Source organism: Myotis lucifugus, unplaced genomic scaffold (assembly GCF_000147115.1).
Source record: "Myotis lucifugus unplaced genomic scaffold, Myoluc2.0 scaffold_276, whole genome shotgun sequence".
In the NCBI taxonomy this organism is placed as follows: Eukaryota; Metazoa; Chordata; class Mammalia; order Chiroptera; family Vespertilionidae; genus Myotis; species Myotis lucifugus.
In genome coordinates this window covers 322049-339376 of record NW_005871324.1, presented here as the reverse complement: position 1 = coordinate 339376, position 17328 = coordinate 322049, and the positions used below count along the sequence as shown (strand labels likewise).

General features: G+C 50.4%; 1 protein-coding gene across 6 annotated transcripts in view; it reads right to left on the bottom strand.

Annotated features, from left to right (window-relative positions):
* Positions 1-16657: 16657 nt before the first annotated feature.
* Positions 16658-17328, bottom strand: part of TOP3B (DNA topoisomerase III beta) — a 19474-nt gene continuing 18803 nt past the window's right edge. For 5 of the 6 annotated variants that reach the window (XM_006099513.3, XM_006099512.3, XM_023763195.1 and 2 more), the window contains one exon: positions 16732-17242. In XM_006099513.3, coding sequence (XP_006099575.1) covers positions 16761-17242 — 482 coding nt within the window. In that variant the 3' untranslated portion in view covers positions 16732-16760. Of the gene's footprint in view, positions 17243-17328 lie in introns of all 6 variants that reach the window. The other variant, XM_023763197.1, reaches the window with a different exon arrangement.

The following is a 17328-nucleotide window of genomic DNA, read 5'->3' as shown; positions in this document are numbered from 1 at the left end:
GGAGCAAGCCGGGCGCCCAGAGATAAAGCATCCCATTGCCAGCCCTGCCCGGCCCTGTGCTTTCCCCCAGAGCCCGGGGTGTGAGGCTGGTGTCCCATCACAGCGGTCCCAGCGTCAGGACAGTAGATAGAGCTCTTAGCCAGACGCCCCTGCGGTCCTGGAGCAGGTGGGAGCCCCCTCCCCGCATTCTGCCTGCAGCTGACTGTGCCTCTCTCCCCATTTACTGCCCAGAACTCTTTTGTCTTCTCCGTAAGTTGTAACGAAGCCTGTCCTTGTTTCTTGGCATAAATCCGCGTATCTGTGTCCGCAGCACTGACTGGCCCACAAGTGGCCGCGCGGGAAAGCCGGGCCGGTCTGCAGGGCCCGGTGGCCCAGCCGGTGGGGAACGGGCAGTAGCAGGACTCGGTGGCTGAGAGGACCGACCCCGGAAGATGGAGAGTGAGTTTTGAGCTTAAACGCTGCAGCCCAGGATCAAAGGGGCCCCGGGGAGGGGAAACCAGGAAGGATCACCCTTGCGTGTTGCTGCTGCTGCTTCTCACCCACATCTCTGACCTGCAATGAGCTGGGCCAGCCTGGCGTACGCCCCGTGCCCACCCTCCACACAATTCAGTCTTCTCTAATGTAACAATTTCATTGGCTTTTTTTTTTTAAGTCCAAATATAATTTACTTCGTGCCATTTTAAACAGCAGCGTCTTCTGTAATCTTTCCACATTGGAATACATTAACGTTTAATGATCAAACCTTAAAACTTATTTTTTTCAATTACCAGAGTGTAACGGGTTTTAAATTGAAAGGCACGGGCAAAGGGTGAGGCTATTTGGGGTGTGTGTGTGTGTGTGTGTGTGGTGCGGGGATCAGTAGGGGGAAATACAAACGCTCCAAGTCTCTGCTCACTTTTACTGTGAAGGTCTCATGACTGGGTCATACTGCGTGTGGGGTGGAGGGGCCCTGTCACCAGACCTGCTCCTGGCAGGGCTCGGGAGAGGGATCAGCCTCCCCCGCCCCCCCCGGAGTCTTAGAGCCCCCCCCCCCCTTTCTCTGCATCAACTTTACTGCCCAGGAGACCAGCCACCTGAAGGCTGCCCAGCCACATGCTCAGGTTCATCACTCCTGTAGAACATTTATAGACACTCAGCAGACAGACAACACTGGCAGCAGCGGAAAGCAGCAAGAGAAGGCTCCAGGGCCCTGTGGCTCGGACCCCCGGGGACGTCAGGGCCTGAGGTCTCTCCTGGGACCTAAGGAAGGTCCCCACTCCAGGGAGGCCCTTCTTCCCCTGTCTGTGTGCCTCCCCAGGGGTTCCACGCCTGCACTTGTGGTGCCGGTTCTGCTTGATTACCCGGGAATGCTGGGAGGGGTGGGGGGGCTCAGCCTGGGCCTCCAGGGCATGGAGCTCACACATGGTCGGGGAAGTTTAAACGAGGTGGGAGCCCAAGAATCAAGAGCCGCCTCCAGGCTGCTCCTCTCCCAAGTCAGGTAACTTGCTGCCAGTTATGTTGTTGCCGGGGTTGTGTACTGTTCACGGTTTATGGCCTCTGTGAAAGGTGAGCATCTAGCTAACAGGTCTTGCAAGACCAGATTATGGAGACAGGGGCAGTGACTTCATTATAGGTTATCAAGAATGTGCATTAGGTTCCTGGCACAGATTCAGATTGCTAGCGCCACCCCCCCCCACCCTCCCCAAACATCAGGGTTACACTGGAATTAGCCTGTTAGCCTTCTCAGTTTCATTGTGTGCATTGTACAGATGTAGGTTCAGAGAGAGGTTTTACATTAAACATTTATCTCCTCCCAGTTTTGTGTTTCAAACATTTTGATGTAAAATAAAACACAGTTACAGAACGCACCCTTCACAGAGGGGGCCGTCAGGGGACGAACACGGGCACCACATTTTGTGCAGCTGTAACCGTTTCCCACGGTCAAAGCCCAAATGCTTCTGGAACCTGGGGTCTTCCTGGCCAGTCCCTAAGGGCATCCTCGTCCTGGGGGGCTGGGTTCCCCAGCTCTCTAGCTTTGAGGGGTGCTGCCACACTAACATGGCGCGAATGAGGGGCAATCACTGTGCTTGGAAGAGACATGGAGTAACTGATTTCATGCTTGTCACCTAAGAAGTTAGGTGTTTTCTTATTTCCCTCCACAGGAAGCTGCCAGGGTCCTGCAGGCCTCTTGCGGGTTGAACTGGGTGTTGACAACAAATGTGTTTGTATTTATAAGAAACCATAAAGCTTTACACTTAAGATTTGGGTACTTTACAATAAGTAAAGTAAACATCAATTTAAAAAAAAACCCACAAGAAATGCGGCCCTGGCCAGTGTTGCTCAGTGTGTTGGAGCGTTGGCCGGAGCACCCAAAGGGTCGGGTCCTGGTTCTGCAGTGAGAACAACAACAATAAAAACGCCAAAGGAGAATCCCTCCCTCCCCCCCAAAGTCAACTTCAGGCCCAGGTAGCTTTCTCTGATCTCGACCGAGTATTTCAGTCCCCTACACAGTCTTCCAGAGAACAGCTGCAGGGGGACGCCTAGCGCTGCTTCCCCCACCCCCTGCTGTGAACGTCAAAACCAGAAACCAAACATCACAGTCTAAACCCAGAGATCTTTGGGACTTCACGGGGCAGGGCTTCTGTGGGTGGACGTGCACAGGATCGCTGGGTGTTGGGGTGCTGCCCGGGAGCGGGGTGAGAAGGGACAGTGCCAGCGGGAAGGCGGGGATACACATTTGGTAAGAGGCTGGGTGATTGTCAGAGGGGGTCCTGCGCTGGGGCCACCGGCTGTGGGTGAGGAGGGTCCCTCTATGAGAACACGGGTCTGTGTCCCCGGCCACGGCAGGGTCCAGGGAGGGATGAGCCATTTGTACACAATGGATTGAGCGGGGGAGGTACCCGCTCTCAGCCAGGTCTCGGCCCAGGCTGCTCGGGCGGGCGGCTGCGCGCATCAGTGGCCAGCAGAGCGTGGAGGGTGCCGACTTCACCCGTTAAACCACCACAGCACCGGCCCAGCAGCTCCTTCTCATGAATTAGCACGAACTGCTCCTCAAGGCTGGTCGCTGAAGGCCAAGCTCATTCCTTAGAGAGCTGCCGTGGGGACAGTTGGCGGGAAAGGCCTGGGCTTGCAGCCCCGGGGAGCTAAGCAAACACCGGTCACCCCCAGGAGGCGCGCCTTCAGGTGCTGACGCTGGGGGAGGAGGGACACAGGCTGGACCCGCCTGGTCCTTCAAGGGGCTTCAAGAAAGCGTCCTAGCTTGTGGGTCTGGGACTGAAACGTACGGGTGGGAGCTGGGCGAGGCGTGTGCCCTTCCCTTGGCTCAGGCACCACCTGTCTCCCCCTTGTAAATTGGGGGCAGGAGGATGTGGGGGACGGAGGGAGGGTGGCCCTTTTTTTGAGGAGCCCAGGACGTGATGTAGAAGACTTGGGGGATTCAGGGGTCTCTGCCCCCCAGGCATCCCACTACATTCCTGTCCTAGATCCACCTGTCATCAGTGTTGTGACTCTAGGTTAGAACCTCCAAATTTCAGTGCCAGGACCCTTGAGATACGGGTCACAGGCCCTCCTCTCCCCACCGCACAGGGTTAACTGGGAACTCAGAGTAAATGACAGGTGCTCTCCACGAGCTGTGACACAGCGTCACACCCCCGTGTGGACTTCAAAGTAACCGTCCACCCGCCCTGCCCTGCGGCCACCCGCGTGCCCCCTCTGGAGGCAGCCACTGCCACGCGTCATGCTTATTCTTCCAGGCATGTCGGCTGGGAAATTCATATGGCACCCATGAAGAGCCAGTCATTTTACTCCAGTCATTTTTCCACCTGAATTTTCTTCTATTGAGTCTCATAATACTAAGTAGGCCCCATGTCACAGAACAGAGAGCTGAGGACAGAGGGGGGTTAAGTCACTTTCCCCGGCTCACGTGGCTTCATCAGACACCAGCTCTTATGCTCAGTCACTGTGCTGGGCTGGCTTTCTCTATTGTCTCCTCCAAATAAAGTCCCGTCCCCCCCCCCCCCAAGATCAGTGAGCTGGTGTTTTAAATCCACACCACACTGCAGCATCCCTCTCCTAAGCCCAGCTCAGAATCCGCTGGCTGCCCCGGGCAGCTGGTGAACAGGGAGAAAGGAGGTGCCATCTGGAAATGAGTTAGCTCTTCAACATGGCCTTCTGCAAGCAACGGGCCGAGAGCCCTTCATTCATTTCGAATGAAGTTTCCAGGATGGTGACTCAGGTTACAGAAAGAAAAGGATGAGCAGAAGGGATGCATACAGAGGATTCGACGGGAATCATCTGCGGTCAAGAGACTCTACTGGCCTCCCCAGCCGCAGTTCAGCGGCATGGAAACGGGCAGCGGCCTAAACGACAGGGAGAGGCACCAATGTCCCCCCACTGCCCGCTCCGTCGAAGGTGCTGTGGAAATAACAGCAGTAGAGTCCAGGCTCGGGACTGGAGTTTGCACAGCAGAGACTAGGTTTTGATGAGAAAGGACTCTGCACACTCAGAGCCAGTGTCGCCCCTGCCCACGCGCAGCCAGGCCCAAGTGCAGGCCGCTCGGTGCGGTAGCCAGCGAGACCCGGGGGACATGGAGACGTCACCCTCCGAGCCACTAAAGCCCGGGCCCAGCGGACTCCTTTCCCAGGTATATTAAATGTTAACTGCTCATTGTCCGCGTTTGACCGGTTGGAGATGGAGCCAGTTCTTTGTGCAGGACAGTTCTCTGGGCAGTCGGTTTGGGATGCCCTGGGTTCTGAGCCAGTTGGGAGTCACACAGATGACTGGGTCGGTCATTCAGGGTAGCCATCTGAGCACCTTAAAGGCTTTGGAAGTGTGAGGATGCTGAGGGAGGAGGGGAACAGGCTGGATTTAGATGGCCTTTGATTGGGAAAAGGGCGCAGTTTTGGAGGCAGGGATTTAAATGTAGAGGCAGGAGGTGGGTCAGGCCATGTACCCTTCTCTTGGGTCTGGTACCCCCTCTTCTGGGCGCTAGCAATGGGGCAGGAGGATGAGGGAAAGGCAGTGAACTACTTGATCCGTGGTTCAAGGCACAACCTCTCGGTCTTAGGTATTCGGGATCTCTGTCCCCAAGGAACCAACGACATTCCTGTCTCAGAGCCATCACTCATCAGTGTTGTGACAATGGTCAAGTCAATGAATCCCTCTCAATCCCAGTGCCCTGAACCGTAAAATAGGGGTCACAGCCCCCTCTGCCCACCCCGCAGGGCTCATGCGGAGTCCACAGATGATGAGATACTTCCCATGAGCTGCTGCAGAGCATCACACCCACATGTAGACTGAAAAGTATCTCTCCACCCTCCCCTGTCCTGCAGCCACCCAGGTGCCCTCTCTGGAGGAAGTTGCCATCGCATGTCATGCTTCTTCTTCAGACATTTAATATCTGAACACTTATGTAGCAACTGGGAAGCACCAATCATTTTTTTTTTTTCAGATTCTATCTGAATTTTCTTATAATCGGCCTCTTACTGCTGGAGGAGGCCCCATGTTACAGAACAGGGACCTGAACAAAGCGGGGTTCAGTCGCTTTCCCAGGTTCATGTGGTTTCCAGGGTGATTTGATACAAGTCATCAGACACCAGCTCCTCAGTTCAATAGTGAGCCCCTGGGGGCAGGAACGTGAGGGATTCATACAAAGGATTCAATAGGAAATCATCTGCCGTCACGAAAATCTACTGGCGTCCCCAGCACTGGTTCAGCAGCATGAAAATTGGCACCGATCCAAACGGGGGCAGGGGCACAAATGCCTTGCCTGCACCCCCTGCACTGAAGGTGCTATGGCCATCGCAGCAGTAGAATCCAGTCTTTGGACCGTAGTTTGTAGAGCAGAGGCTGGGTTTTAATGAAAAAAGGACGCTGCAGCCCAGCCCACATGTCTCAGTGGTTGAGCATCCACCCATGAACCAAGAGGGCACCGGTTCGATTCCCGGTCAGGGCACATGCCCGGGTTATGGGCTCGGTCCCCAGTAGGGGCTTGCGGGATGCAGCCCCATCGATGATGTTTCTCTCTCATCGATGTTTCTCTCTATTCCTCTCCCTTCCCCTCTTTCTATAAGAAATCAATAAAAACATATTTTTTAAAAAGATTTTTTTTAAAAGAGGAAAGAAAGAAAGAAAAAGGACTCTGCACGCTCAGAACCACCACCCACGCTCAGCCAGGCCTGTTAACTGCTCATGGTCCAGGTTTGGTCAGTTGAAGAAGCTAATTATGCAACTGTCATGTGGGCAGTTGGTTTGGAATGTCCTACGGGTTCTGAGCCAGTTGGGGGGTCAAACTGATTACTGGTCATTCAGGGAGGTCACCTGACCACCAGGAGGTCTCACTGCACGGCAGCTGATAGAATCAAGTGCTGGGGGGTGGAGACAAGTGAGGAGACATGGACACATGCTTGGACCCTCCCCCCTCCCCCGCAGTCCATCGAGGGGGGACGATCTTCATTTGGAGGAAAGGCATTGTATTTCCAGTCAAGGATTGAAACAGGCAGGAGCTGTGCCCGGATTTGAGCCATTCTCTTGAGCGAGACACTTGCTCCAGGCACCAGCTGTCTCCCTCAGCAACTTGGGAGCAGGAGGATGTAGGGAGTGAGGAGAGCTCTTGGTGTGGGTGCCCGGGACATGATCTCCTGTCCTGGTGTTCAGGGGTCTCTGTCCCCAGGGAACCATCTATAGCCCCCGCCTCAGACCCATCACTCATCAGTGCTGTGACCGATACGGAGCAAGGGCTTCACGCACATCGCATACGGAAGCCGATACTCTAGCACTGGCTCTTGAAAAAAGAAGAGGCTTTTATTGCTGAATCGAACAGCAAGGAGACAGGAGGCAGGGCTGACATCTGTCTCCCCGAGGGAGGGTTTTGGGGCTACACTTAAAGAAGGAAGTGGGGGAGGCTGTGTGTATGCTATGGAGTTACATCGCTTCAATGAGAGCTTAGTGCACAGAGGCTTGGGGACCAAGGCTTTCCTTAGATGGCATGTTTGAATTTGGGGGGATGGTGTCAGGATGGAGTCCTGGTGGATTGTGTCTCAGTGAGTTGAAAGGTTATTCTAGAGAGAATTCCTCTCCAGTAGCATGTCCTAACGGTCCCACTTCTTGATTCACTGGCTGCTTCTGCTGGCTTTGAAAAACAATTTAGTATCTCCTTAGAAACAGGACAAGGCCGTTTTAGATCCGTTCTGGAGTTACAACTCTGGGCAAGTCACTGAATCTAAGTTTCAGGGCCCTGAGCCATGAAATGTGGGTCTCAGCCCCCACTCTGCCCACCTCACAGGGCTGACGTGAGCATCACAAGATTATATAACATTCTCTCCACGAATGAAAATTGAGTCGTAAAGCATCCCTATTATTGTCAAGGGGTCTGTTTCTCTTTTCTGTTCTGTCGGTTGCTTTGCATATTTTGGAGGTCTCTTGTTAATTGGAAAGTGTATGTAATTATCTCCTCGAAGGATGGACCCTTTTGTCACTATAACATGTCCTTAGAGGTCTCTGGGGGACATGGTCAAAGTTTGCCTTATATTAAAAATACCAGCCTAGTTCTCTTTGGGTTAATACTTGTGTGGCATATATTTTCCCACCCTGTTACTTTTGGCCTCTTCGTGTCTTGAATCTAAAGGGTGCTCTTGCCCTGGCAGGTAGCTGAGTTGGTTAGAGCATCATCCTGATAACGCCAAGGTTGTGGGTTTGATCTCCAGTCAGGGCACATAAGAGAGGCCATCAATGGGTGTGTGAATAGGTGGAACAACAAACTGATGTCTCTCTCTAACCCTTCCTCTCTCTCTAAAATCAATTTAAAAAATTAAATTGTGACTCTAATAGATAGCATATAGATCATAGTTGGTTTTTTTTAAAATCCATTCTGCCAATATCTGCCCCTTAATTGCAGGGTATAATCCACGTACATTTAATCAGTAATTGGGTAGCACTAACATTTTTGCCCAGCCGATGTGGCTCAGTAGTTGAGTGTCGACCTATGAACTAGGAGGTCAGGGCACATGCCTGGGTTGTGGGCTCGATCCCCAGTGGGGGGCCGTGCAGGAGGCAGCTTATCAGATTCTCTCTTATCATTGATGTTTCTCTCTCTCCCTTCCTCTCTCTGACATCAATAAAAATATATTTTAAGAAAGAAGCCTGTCATGTTGTCATTTGTTTTCTATATGTGTTATAGCTTTTATTCTAATACTAGAGGCCCAATGCATGAAATTCGGGCAAGAGTAGGCCTTTCCCCCGGCTGCCGGCACCGGCTACCCTCCAGCACCCGGGACCTGGACTTCCCTCCGGCCACCAGCGGGCACTCGGGACTCAGGCTTCCCTCGAAGTCCCAGCTTCACCCAGAAGAAGGGAAGGACGTCCGGAAGGATGTCCGGTATAATTAGCATATTATGCTTTTATTTTTATAGATTTCTCCATTACTGTTTTTCATTCTTAGCTATTTTCTAGTGAACCAACTTAATTCCCATGTTGTTTTTTAGTATATATTCTGGATTATATTCTTACTACTTTCCCTGGAGACTACAATTAACAATTTATAACATTCTAATTTGGATTAATACCAGATTAATTTCAATTCCATATGGAAACGTTATTTTCAGGTAGATCTGTTCCGTATCCCCTCCCTTTTGTCATTATTGTCTTACAAAGTACATTTTTATACATTGTGTGCTCAGCAGAAAAGATTTATATGTCATGGAGAGATCAACCAAAGGACTTGTATGCATGCATATAAGCCTAAACAATTGGCACAGACACCAGGGGGGTGAGGGCATGAGTGGGGGAGTGGGGGGGAATGAGGGGAATAAGGACACATATGTAGTACCTTAATCAATAAAGAAAAAAAGATTTATATTTCATGTAGTGTTCTTTTAAGTTAGGAGAAAATAGTATATGTTTATACATTTCTATTATACACTTTATGTACTTAAGCATTTATACTTTTACTAGAGGCTCAGTGCATGAAATTCGTGCACTCGAGGGGGTCCCTCAGCCCGGCCTGCACCCTCTTGCAGTCTGGGAGCCCTCAGATTCAAGTTATCCGGTGTCTTATTTCAACATGGACTCCACTTAGTATTTCTTCTAAGGCTGGTAAGAGCAACGGATTTTCTCAGATTTTGTTTATCTGGGAATGTGTTAATGTTTCCATTATTGAAGGACATTTTTGATAGATATAGCACTTTTAATATGTCATCCCACTGCCTTCTGGCATCCATGGTTTCTGATGAAAAGCAGCCATTAATCTTATTGGGTACATGATTATTCACTTCTCTCTTGTTGCTTTCATGATTCTCTCTGTCTTTGGCCTTGAGCCATTTTATTATGATGTCAGTTTATTCTACTTGGTGTTCATTTAACTTCTTGAATATTTCAATTAAGGTTCTTTTCACCAAATTTGGTGAGATTTTGGCTATTATTTCACATATCCTACTGTCTCTTTCCCTCTCGTATATCTTTCTGAAACTCTTTATGCATACGTTGGTATGTTAGATAGTATTACTCAGATCTATGAGGCTCTATTTTTCTCCCCAACCCTTTTATGTAAACTTACTGTTCATCAGACTGCATTGACTTAGCTTCAAATTTGCTGTTTTCTCCTGCTCAAGTCTACTCTTCTGCCCTGTTGCAGGTTAAATTGTGTCCCCCCAAATATACATTAGAGCTCTAACTCCACATTATCTTATTTGAAAATGAGGTCTTTGCAGGTACACTCAAATTAAGATAATCAGATTAGGGTGGGCCCTCCTCCAACGACAGTTGTCCTTATAAGAGCACAAAGTTTGGACACAGAGACACAGAGGGAGAAGGCCATGTGACGATGGAGGCATAGACTGGAGTGATGGCAGCTGCAAGCCAAGGAAAACCAAGGGTTTCCAGAAAACACTAAAAGCTAGAAAGAAGCCAGGAAGTCTAATGCGCTAGATCTTTCATAGGGAGCATGCCCCGCCTGCAGCCTGACTTCAGACTCCCAGCCTTCAGAAGTGTGAAACAATGAAGTGCTGTTATTTTAAGCTCTATGTTTGTGGTGCTTTGTTACAGCAGCCTTGGGGAATGAAGAAAAGCCCCTGTGTCGAATTTCTCAGTTGTTACTGTATTTTTCACCTTCAGAAATTCTATTTGGTTCTCTTTTATATTTATTTTGTTATTTTCTACTTGGCGAAACATAATTCTCATACTATCATTTAGTTCTTTAAATATGATTTCCTTGCCTGGCGGCGTGGCTCAGTGGCTGAGCGTCAAGCTATGAACCAGGAGGTCAGGTTTGTTCCCAGTCAGGGCACATGACTGGGTTGCGGGCTCAATCCCCAGTGTGGGGTGTGCAGGAGGCAGCTGATCAATGATTCTCATCATTGATGTTTCTCTCTCTCTCTCTCTCCCTCTCCCTCCCTCTCTGAAATCAATAAAAATATATTTTAAAAAAGTAATTTCTTTAACATATTTAAATTAGCTGCTAATAAGTCCAGTGTCTGGACTTAACTCAGGAACAGTGTGTATTGGTTATTTTTTTCTTGTGTACCAGCCTGTGTTGGGGGCTAAAGGCCCCCAGGTTCTGTGATTCTCTAGGAGGAATCACTGAACTCAGTAAATAGTCATATTTATTGCCATGATTTATTACAGTAAAAGCACACTGAGCAAAGTAAGCAAAGGGAAAGATGCATGAAGGGAGGTCCAGAGAGAACCAGCAGCAGCTTTCTAGAATTCTGTTCCCATGGAGTCACACAGGTACACTCAGTTCCTCTAGCAACAACTTGTGAAATGTGTGAGATGTTGTCTGCCAGGGAAGCTCATCAGAGACTGTGGCCAGAGGTTTTTGTCTGGCACTGGTCCTTCAGGCACCCTCTGCCTAGCACATACCTAAATTCCCGAATTCCAGGAGAAAAGAGGCACCCCCCAGACCAAGTGTTTACAAAAAGTCTGGGCACAGTGGGTCAGCCACTCTGGTCACAGAATAGTAGCACCCCTTCCGATGTCAAGTTCCCAGACTTCAGCCAAGGACCAACCTAGCAGGCAGACCCCCCTGAGGAAAGCTGTCTGTCCCGCTGTGTCAGCTCCCTTTTGCACAGAGCTATACTTTCTTTACTCCTCACAGGTCTCTTTTGTTTTTGTTGTAAACTGGACATTTATAATATAACTAGAGGCCTGGTGCACAAAAATTTGCGTACTCAGTGGGTGGGGGTTTCCTCAGCCTGGCCTGTGCCCTCTCGCAGTCTGGGATCCTCGGGGGATGTCCACATGCTGGCTTAGGCTCACTCCCCGGTGGATCGGGCCTAAACTGGCAGTCAGACATCCCTCTGGCAGCCCAAGAGCCCTTGGGAAATGTCCACTTGCCAGTGGGGAGCAGGCTTAAGCTGCAGTCTGACATCCTTAGCGTTGCTGAGGAGGTGGGAGAGGCTCCCGACATCACTGCTGTGCTGGCAGCCATCAGCCTGGCTTGTGGCTGAGCAGAGATCCCCCTATGGAAGCACACTGACCACAGGGGGAAGCTCCTGCATTGAGCATCTGTCCCCTGGTGGTCAGTGTGTGTCATAGTGACCAGTCATTCCCAGTCGTTCTGTTGTTGGGGTCAATTTGCATATTACCCTTTTATTATATGCCTGGTGCATGGGTGGGGGCTGGCTGGTTTGCCATAAGGGTGTCCCGGATCAGGGTGGGGGTCCCGCTGGGGTGCCTGGCCAGCCTGGGTGAGGGCTGTTTTCAGACTGGTCACACCCCCTTCAGGGTGGGGGTCCCCGCTGGGGTGCCTGGCCAGCCTGGGTGGCTGATGGCTGTTTGCAGGCTGCCAAGCCCCCCAGGGGGGACCCTAACCCCATGAGGGTGTGGCCAGCCTGGGTGAGGGGCTGATGACTGTTTGCAGGCTGGCCACAGCCCCTTCAGGGTGGGGGTCCCCACTGGGATGCCTGGCCAGCCTCAGTGAGGGGCTGATGGCTGTTTGCAGGCTGGCCATGGCCCCCAGGCACCCAAGCTCCCAGTGGAAGCTGGCTGGAAGCAGGTATCTGGGATTTATTTATCTTCTATAATTGAAACTTTGTTGCCTTTAGCAGAGGCCACAGCCATCCAGGGCAGGCAGGAAGCTTGGCTTCCTCCATCGCCGGGGCAACCAAGGCTCCTACTTGCTCCAGCTCCATGGCTGCCGGCCGCCATCTTGGTTGGGTTAATTTGCATATAGTCACTCTGATTGGCTGGTGGGCATGGCTTGGGGTGTAGCAAAGGTATAGTCAATTTGCATGTTTCTCTTTTATTAGATTAGATATGGCAACTCTGAGAGTCAGATTCTCTCCCCACCCCACGATTTGTTGTTTCTGCTATTTTTTGTAGTTATTTCATTGTTAGTGGCTTTTCTAAACTAATTTTCTATTGTATTGTGTGTGACCACATAGTCCCTTCTCAGTTACTTGGTGACCAACTACTGATAGAGATTTCATTAACAACCTGGAATCAAGAAGTCACCAGTGTTTGCCGAGGGGTTCTGTGAGCATGTTGCATCAAGTCTTCAGCGCTCAGCCAGGCAGTGGGAAACTCTGGCGTAGCCTTCACTTCCTACTGTTGGAGAACATCAGCTCAGCCAGCAGTGAGAACTTCGGGCCTTCTCAGACCTTTCCTGAGCACGTGCATAGCCCTGAATATGCCCACGGCCCTGCAATTCTGCGTGTTCTTTTAGATTCCCAGGACTAAGATAGAGCTTTGCAAAGCCCCTGTGCACATCTTATTTTTAGAAATATGTTTATATTGATTTTCTTTAGAGAGAGGAAGGGAGAGAAAGAGAGAAGCATCAATGTGAGAAACATTGATCGTTTGCCTCCTGTACACAACTAGACTGGGGACCGAACCTGAAATCTGGGCATGTGCCATGACCAGGAATCATATTGGTGACCTTTGGTGCACAGGACAACGCTCTGAGCCACACTGGCCAGAGCTCCCAGCTCGCTCTCTCTTTTTATTAATCCTCACTGAGGATACTTTTTCCATTGATTTTTTAGAGAACATAAGGGAAGAAGGGAGAGAGAGAGAGAGAGAGAGAGAGAGAGAGAGAGAGAGAGAGGAACATTGACTGGTTGCCTCCCACACACAAACCTGAAACCCAGGACATGCCCTTGACCAGGAAACAAACCTGTGACCTTTCAGTGCTTGGGCTGACTCTCCAACCACTGAGCCACACCGGCCAGGGCCCAGCTCCCGTTAAGTTTTTGTTAGTCTATTGTTTACTCCAACAGTCATTGACCACTTCAAGCACAAGTAAAACAACTGCCCATAATTTTTTTTTACAATTATGCCAGAAGGAAAGCTGTTTGTCTGGGCAAGGTTAAAGTCAGATTAAATACTGTAGAAGTGGGGTCTTAGAGATCTACCAGGTAAGTCAATTAATGATCCTGAACTCAGTAAATAGTTGACAGATTTACATTATGTGCCTCCTGATATGATGAAAAGAACATAGTATCACTTCTGTGCTGTTCCTGCCAAAATACAAAACATAAATTCAACTGAGAATCTGTCAGCTCTGTGACAGCTTTAAAAATATATGGTTTTCTAGCAAAAGGCCTGTCCAAAATGTTGATAGAAAATTTATTAATAAAGAAAAATTTGAAATAACCCAATTGCCCATATATCAATTGGAGAATAAATTATGGTCTTTACACAAAATGAAATACTACATAGCAATAAAAAATAACTATAGGCAAACACATCATAGAGGATTTCATGGAAATAAGTGAAAGAAATCAGCCACAAAGACTGTATGCCCTATTAATCCATTAATAACAGGCAAAATAATGTGTTGATAAAAGTAAAAATGATAATTACTGCTTCAGCCAGTTTGGCTCAGAGGTTGGCCCACAGACCAAAGGGTCACGGGTTCAATTCTCAGTCAAGGGCACGTACCTTGGTTCCAGGCTTGATTCCTCACCTGGGTCAGGGCACGTGCAGGAGGCAACCAATCAATGTTTCTCACATCGATGTTTCTCTCTCTCTCTCTTCCCCTCCTCCCTCCCTTCCACTCTATCTAAAAATCAATGGAAAAATATCTTTGGGTGAAGATTTTTTTTAAAAGTGACTTCAAGGAATAGGTATTGAATGGAAACGTGCCTTCTGCAATGTTGGAAGTATTCTACAACTGATCTGTAAGTTGCTAAATAGGTATTATATAAACTTTGTATACTTGTATATTGAAGGTTTGTGCACATGGTTTTGTTGCCTAACCCGTATATTCTCTTTGTTACAGTGGGAGCAAGAGTCTCCAGCAACTTTTTAGAAACTAACCAATATAAGTGAGTCCCGTCCGGCCAGTATGGCTTAGTGGTGAGTGTCGACCTATGAACCAGGAAGTCACAGTTCAATTCCTGATCAGGACACATGCCCAGGTTGTGGGCTCAATGCCCACAGAGCATGCATTGTGGGCATGCAGGAGGCAGCCAATCAATGATTCACATAATTGATGTTTCTCTCTCTCCTTCTCCCTTCCTCTCTGAAATCAATAAAAATATATCAAAAAATTTTTTTAGTATTTTGAAAAAATTAGTAAAACACTTTTTAAAAAGTCTCTCCATCTCTTTTTTTAAAATCCTTACGCAAAGATTTTTCCCATTGACTTTGAGAGATAGAAACATCAATTGCCTCCCACATGTGCTCTGACCAGGGTCGGGATTGAGCCTGAAACTGAGGTACGTGCCCTCAAACCCAGGACCCTTTAATCCGTGGGCCAGTGCTCTATCCACTGAGCCAAACCAGCTAGGGCTACAGGTTAATTGTTGAAACTTGTTAATTGGTGATGGTATATGGAGGTTATTTATTTTTATTGATTTTAGAGAGAGAAACATCAATTTGTTGTTCCACTTATTTATGCATTCATCGGCTGATTCTTGTATGTGCCCAGACAGGGGATTGAACCTGCAACCTTGGCTTACCTTGACGATGCTCTACCCAACTGAGTTAACAGGCCAGGACCTGGAAGTTCATTTTATTATTCCACTTTTTTTATGTTTGAAATTTTCCACAATAAAAACAAAATAAATCACTCTTCATACCTTCACAACCACCACCTTGATCCAAGCTGCCACATCTCGTCTGGACTCTGCAGGAGCTCCTTAACTGAACTGCCAGCCTTCCAGGCAGGAGGTACAGTCCCAAGGAGCACAGTGGGCAGTTCTGGCCTAAAGCAGACCTCGTCTCTTCCTTGTTCTTCTTGCTTCTGCAGTTTCACTGCAAGTAACAGGGGGGTTTGAATGCTGTTGGGTGGGTGAGGTGAATGGTTCCTGAAGGCACAGTCCAGCTTTGAAAGCCAAGGGTCTCAAAGGTTCATCAACAAAGGACAAGTGCAGAGAAAAAGAAATGAACCCTAGCCCTAACCGGTTTGGCTCAATGGATAGAGCGTCGGCCTGTGGACTCAAGGGTCCCAGGTTCGATTCCGGTCAAGGGCATGTACCTTGGTTGCGAGCACATACCGAGTAGGGAGTGTGCAGAAGGCAGCTGATCGATGTTTCTCTCTCATCAATGTTTCTAACTCTCTATCCCTCTCCCCTCCTCTCTGTAAAAAATCAATTAAAAAAAAAAAGAAACGAAACGAAGCCTTATGATGAGTCCTGCTTGAGGCTGAAACCTCAGTGCAGAATCCTGGTAAGGAAGGGTGTTCTGGGTTTGAGGCCTCTCCCCGGCTCTCACTGGAGGGGTCCCAGAACATAAGGCGAAGGCCCCGACTGCTCACTGTGACGGGCCTGCGTGGTGGCCAAGCAGTCACAGCCCTGTGCCAGGGACCCACCCACTCACAGATGTGGCCTTGTCAGTGCTCCAGAATCAGGCCACCTCAGCACAGCTTCCCAGGGAGCCAGCTTGCGGAGGCAGCCTTTCAAAAGCTTCTAGAGTAGTTTCCCAAACTGTGTTCCACGGAACACCATATTGGCTCATTGGAGCCTCCAGAAAGAGGGAGCCTGCTCCTCCGTGGAATGCCAGGTGAAGCCACAGGTTCATTTACGGAGGCTTTTCTCAGGGCCTCGTATGCTCTAGTGTGAACTGCGAACCTACCAAATACAGGGCCCCTTGTGAAATATTGATCTGCTCCTTGTACAAATGTCCCACTGAACAGCCTGGAGCTCCTGCCGCCACATGGCCAGGGGAGTACTCAGAGCTCTGAGGACTGTGGCTGCCTAGGGGCTGGAGTGGGGGTACAGGGACAGCAAGCAGGCAAGCAGCCTACTGCTTGCATCCAGCCACTATGGCTTATGGGCTATTTTCTATGCCTGGCATGTGAATGGCTCACATGGCACCCCTGCCCCCCTTCCGCCCAGTAAGTTACTGGCTGCCTCTGAGACCATCAGGGCTTGTTTGAGAACTGGAATCAGAAAAGGCCAGAGACTGTCAGGTGCCTGAGGCCTCACACAGGTCTGCTCAGAGCCGCTGAGCCTGGCATGGGGGGGTCCCCCCTCACAGAGGGCTGGTCCGGAGAGCACCTCTCCCAGCCTCATCTCCTGGGCTCCCTCCTACACCTGCCTGCCTCTCCCCACAGGCATCAGGGACACCTCCTGCCGTGCACAGAGCTGCCATTTCCACACGAGGTATCCTCCCTGAGGCACCGAGGGGCGTGGGAAGAGCAGGCACTTAGGTGTTTGCAGAGTGGGTGAGGCAAGGGGACAGGGATGGGAGGGGGGATGAGGAGGTGGGTGGGTAGGACACAGCAACCCTGACACCAGCAAAAGGTCCCCAGCTGCTTGCTCTGGAGAAGACAAAATCCATTTTAATGATTTCTGTGGCCCAAAGGACAACCGCCTGGAGCTGGGTGAGGAACAACGGGGCCATCATACAAAGTAGGCGGCCAGGGCTGACATCTTGTCCTTTGGTCGCCTGGCTCCGGGCTTCCCGGCGGGCCGGCGGCCCCGGGCCCGCCCTCGGCCCTGCCTCCTCCCTGGCCCGCCCCGGTGCATGGGGTGGCAGGAGGCCGCGTGCCGCAGCTCCACGAGCTCCTGGAAGACGGGGTCGCAGAAGACACAGCCCGTGTGCTGCGTCTCGTCGCCCAGGAGCGGGGACTTGGCCTTGTTGAAGTCCACGTCGAGCAGGGCAGCCTCACAGGAGCTGCAGGTCTCGGGGGACACCCGCACGCGGTGGGCGTTCTCGAAGCAGTGTGCCACCACGTTGCACTTGTTGCAGGCCACCTTCCACTTGGGGCCCGAGGTGGGGTCCAGCACCAGCACCCCACTCTCGCACTCCACGCACTGGCCGATGCCCAGCATGCTCAGGGAGTGCTGGCAGGTGGGGTGCGTGCACTCATTGCAGCCCATGCCTGGTGGGGAGAGGGCAGCCTGTGAGGCACCCCTGATGGTCACCGTGCTGCCCACCCCCTCCCGGCCCTCTCAGTGCTTCGCAGTC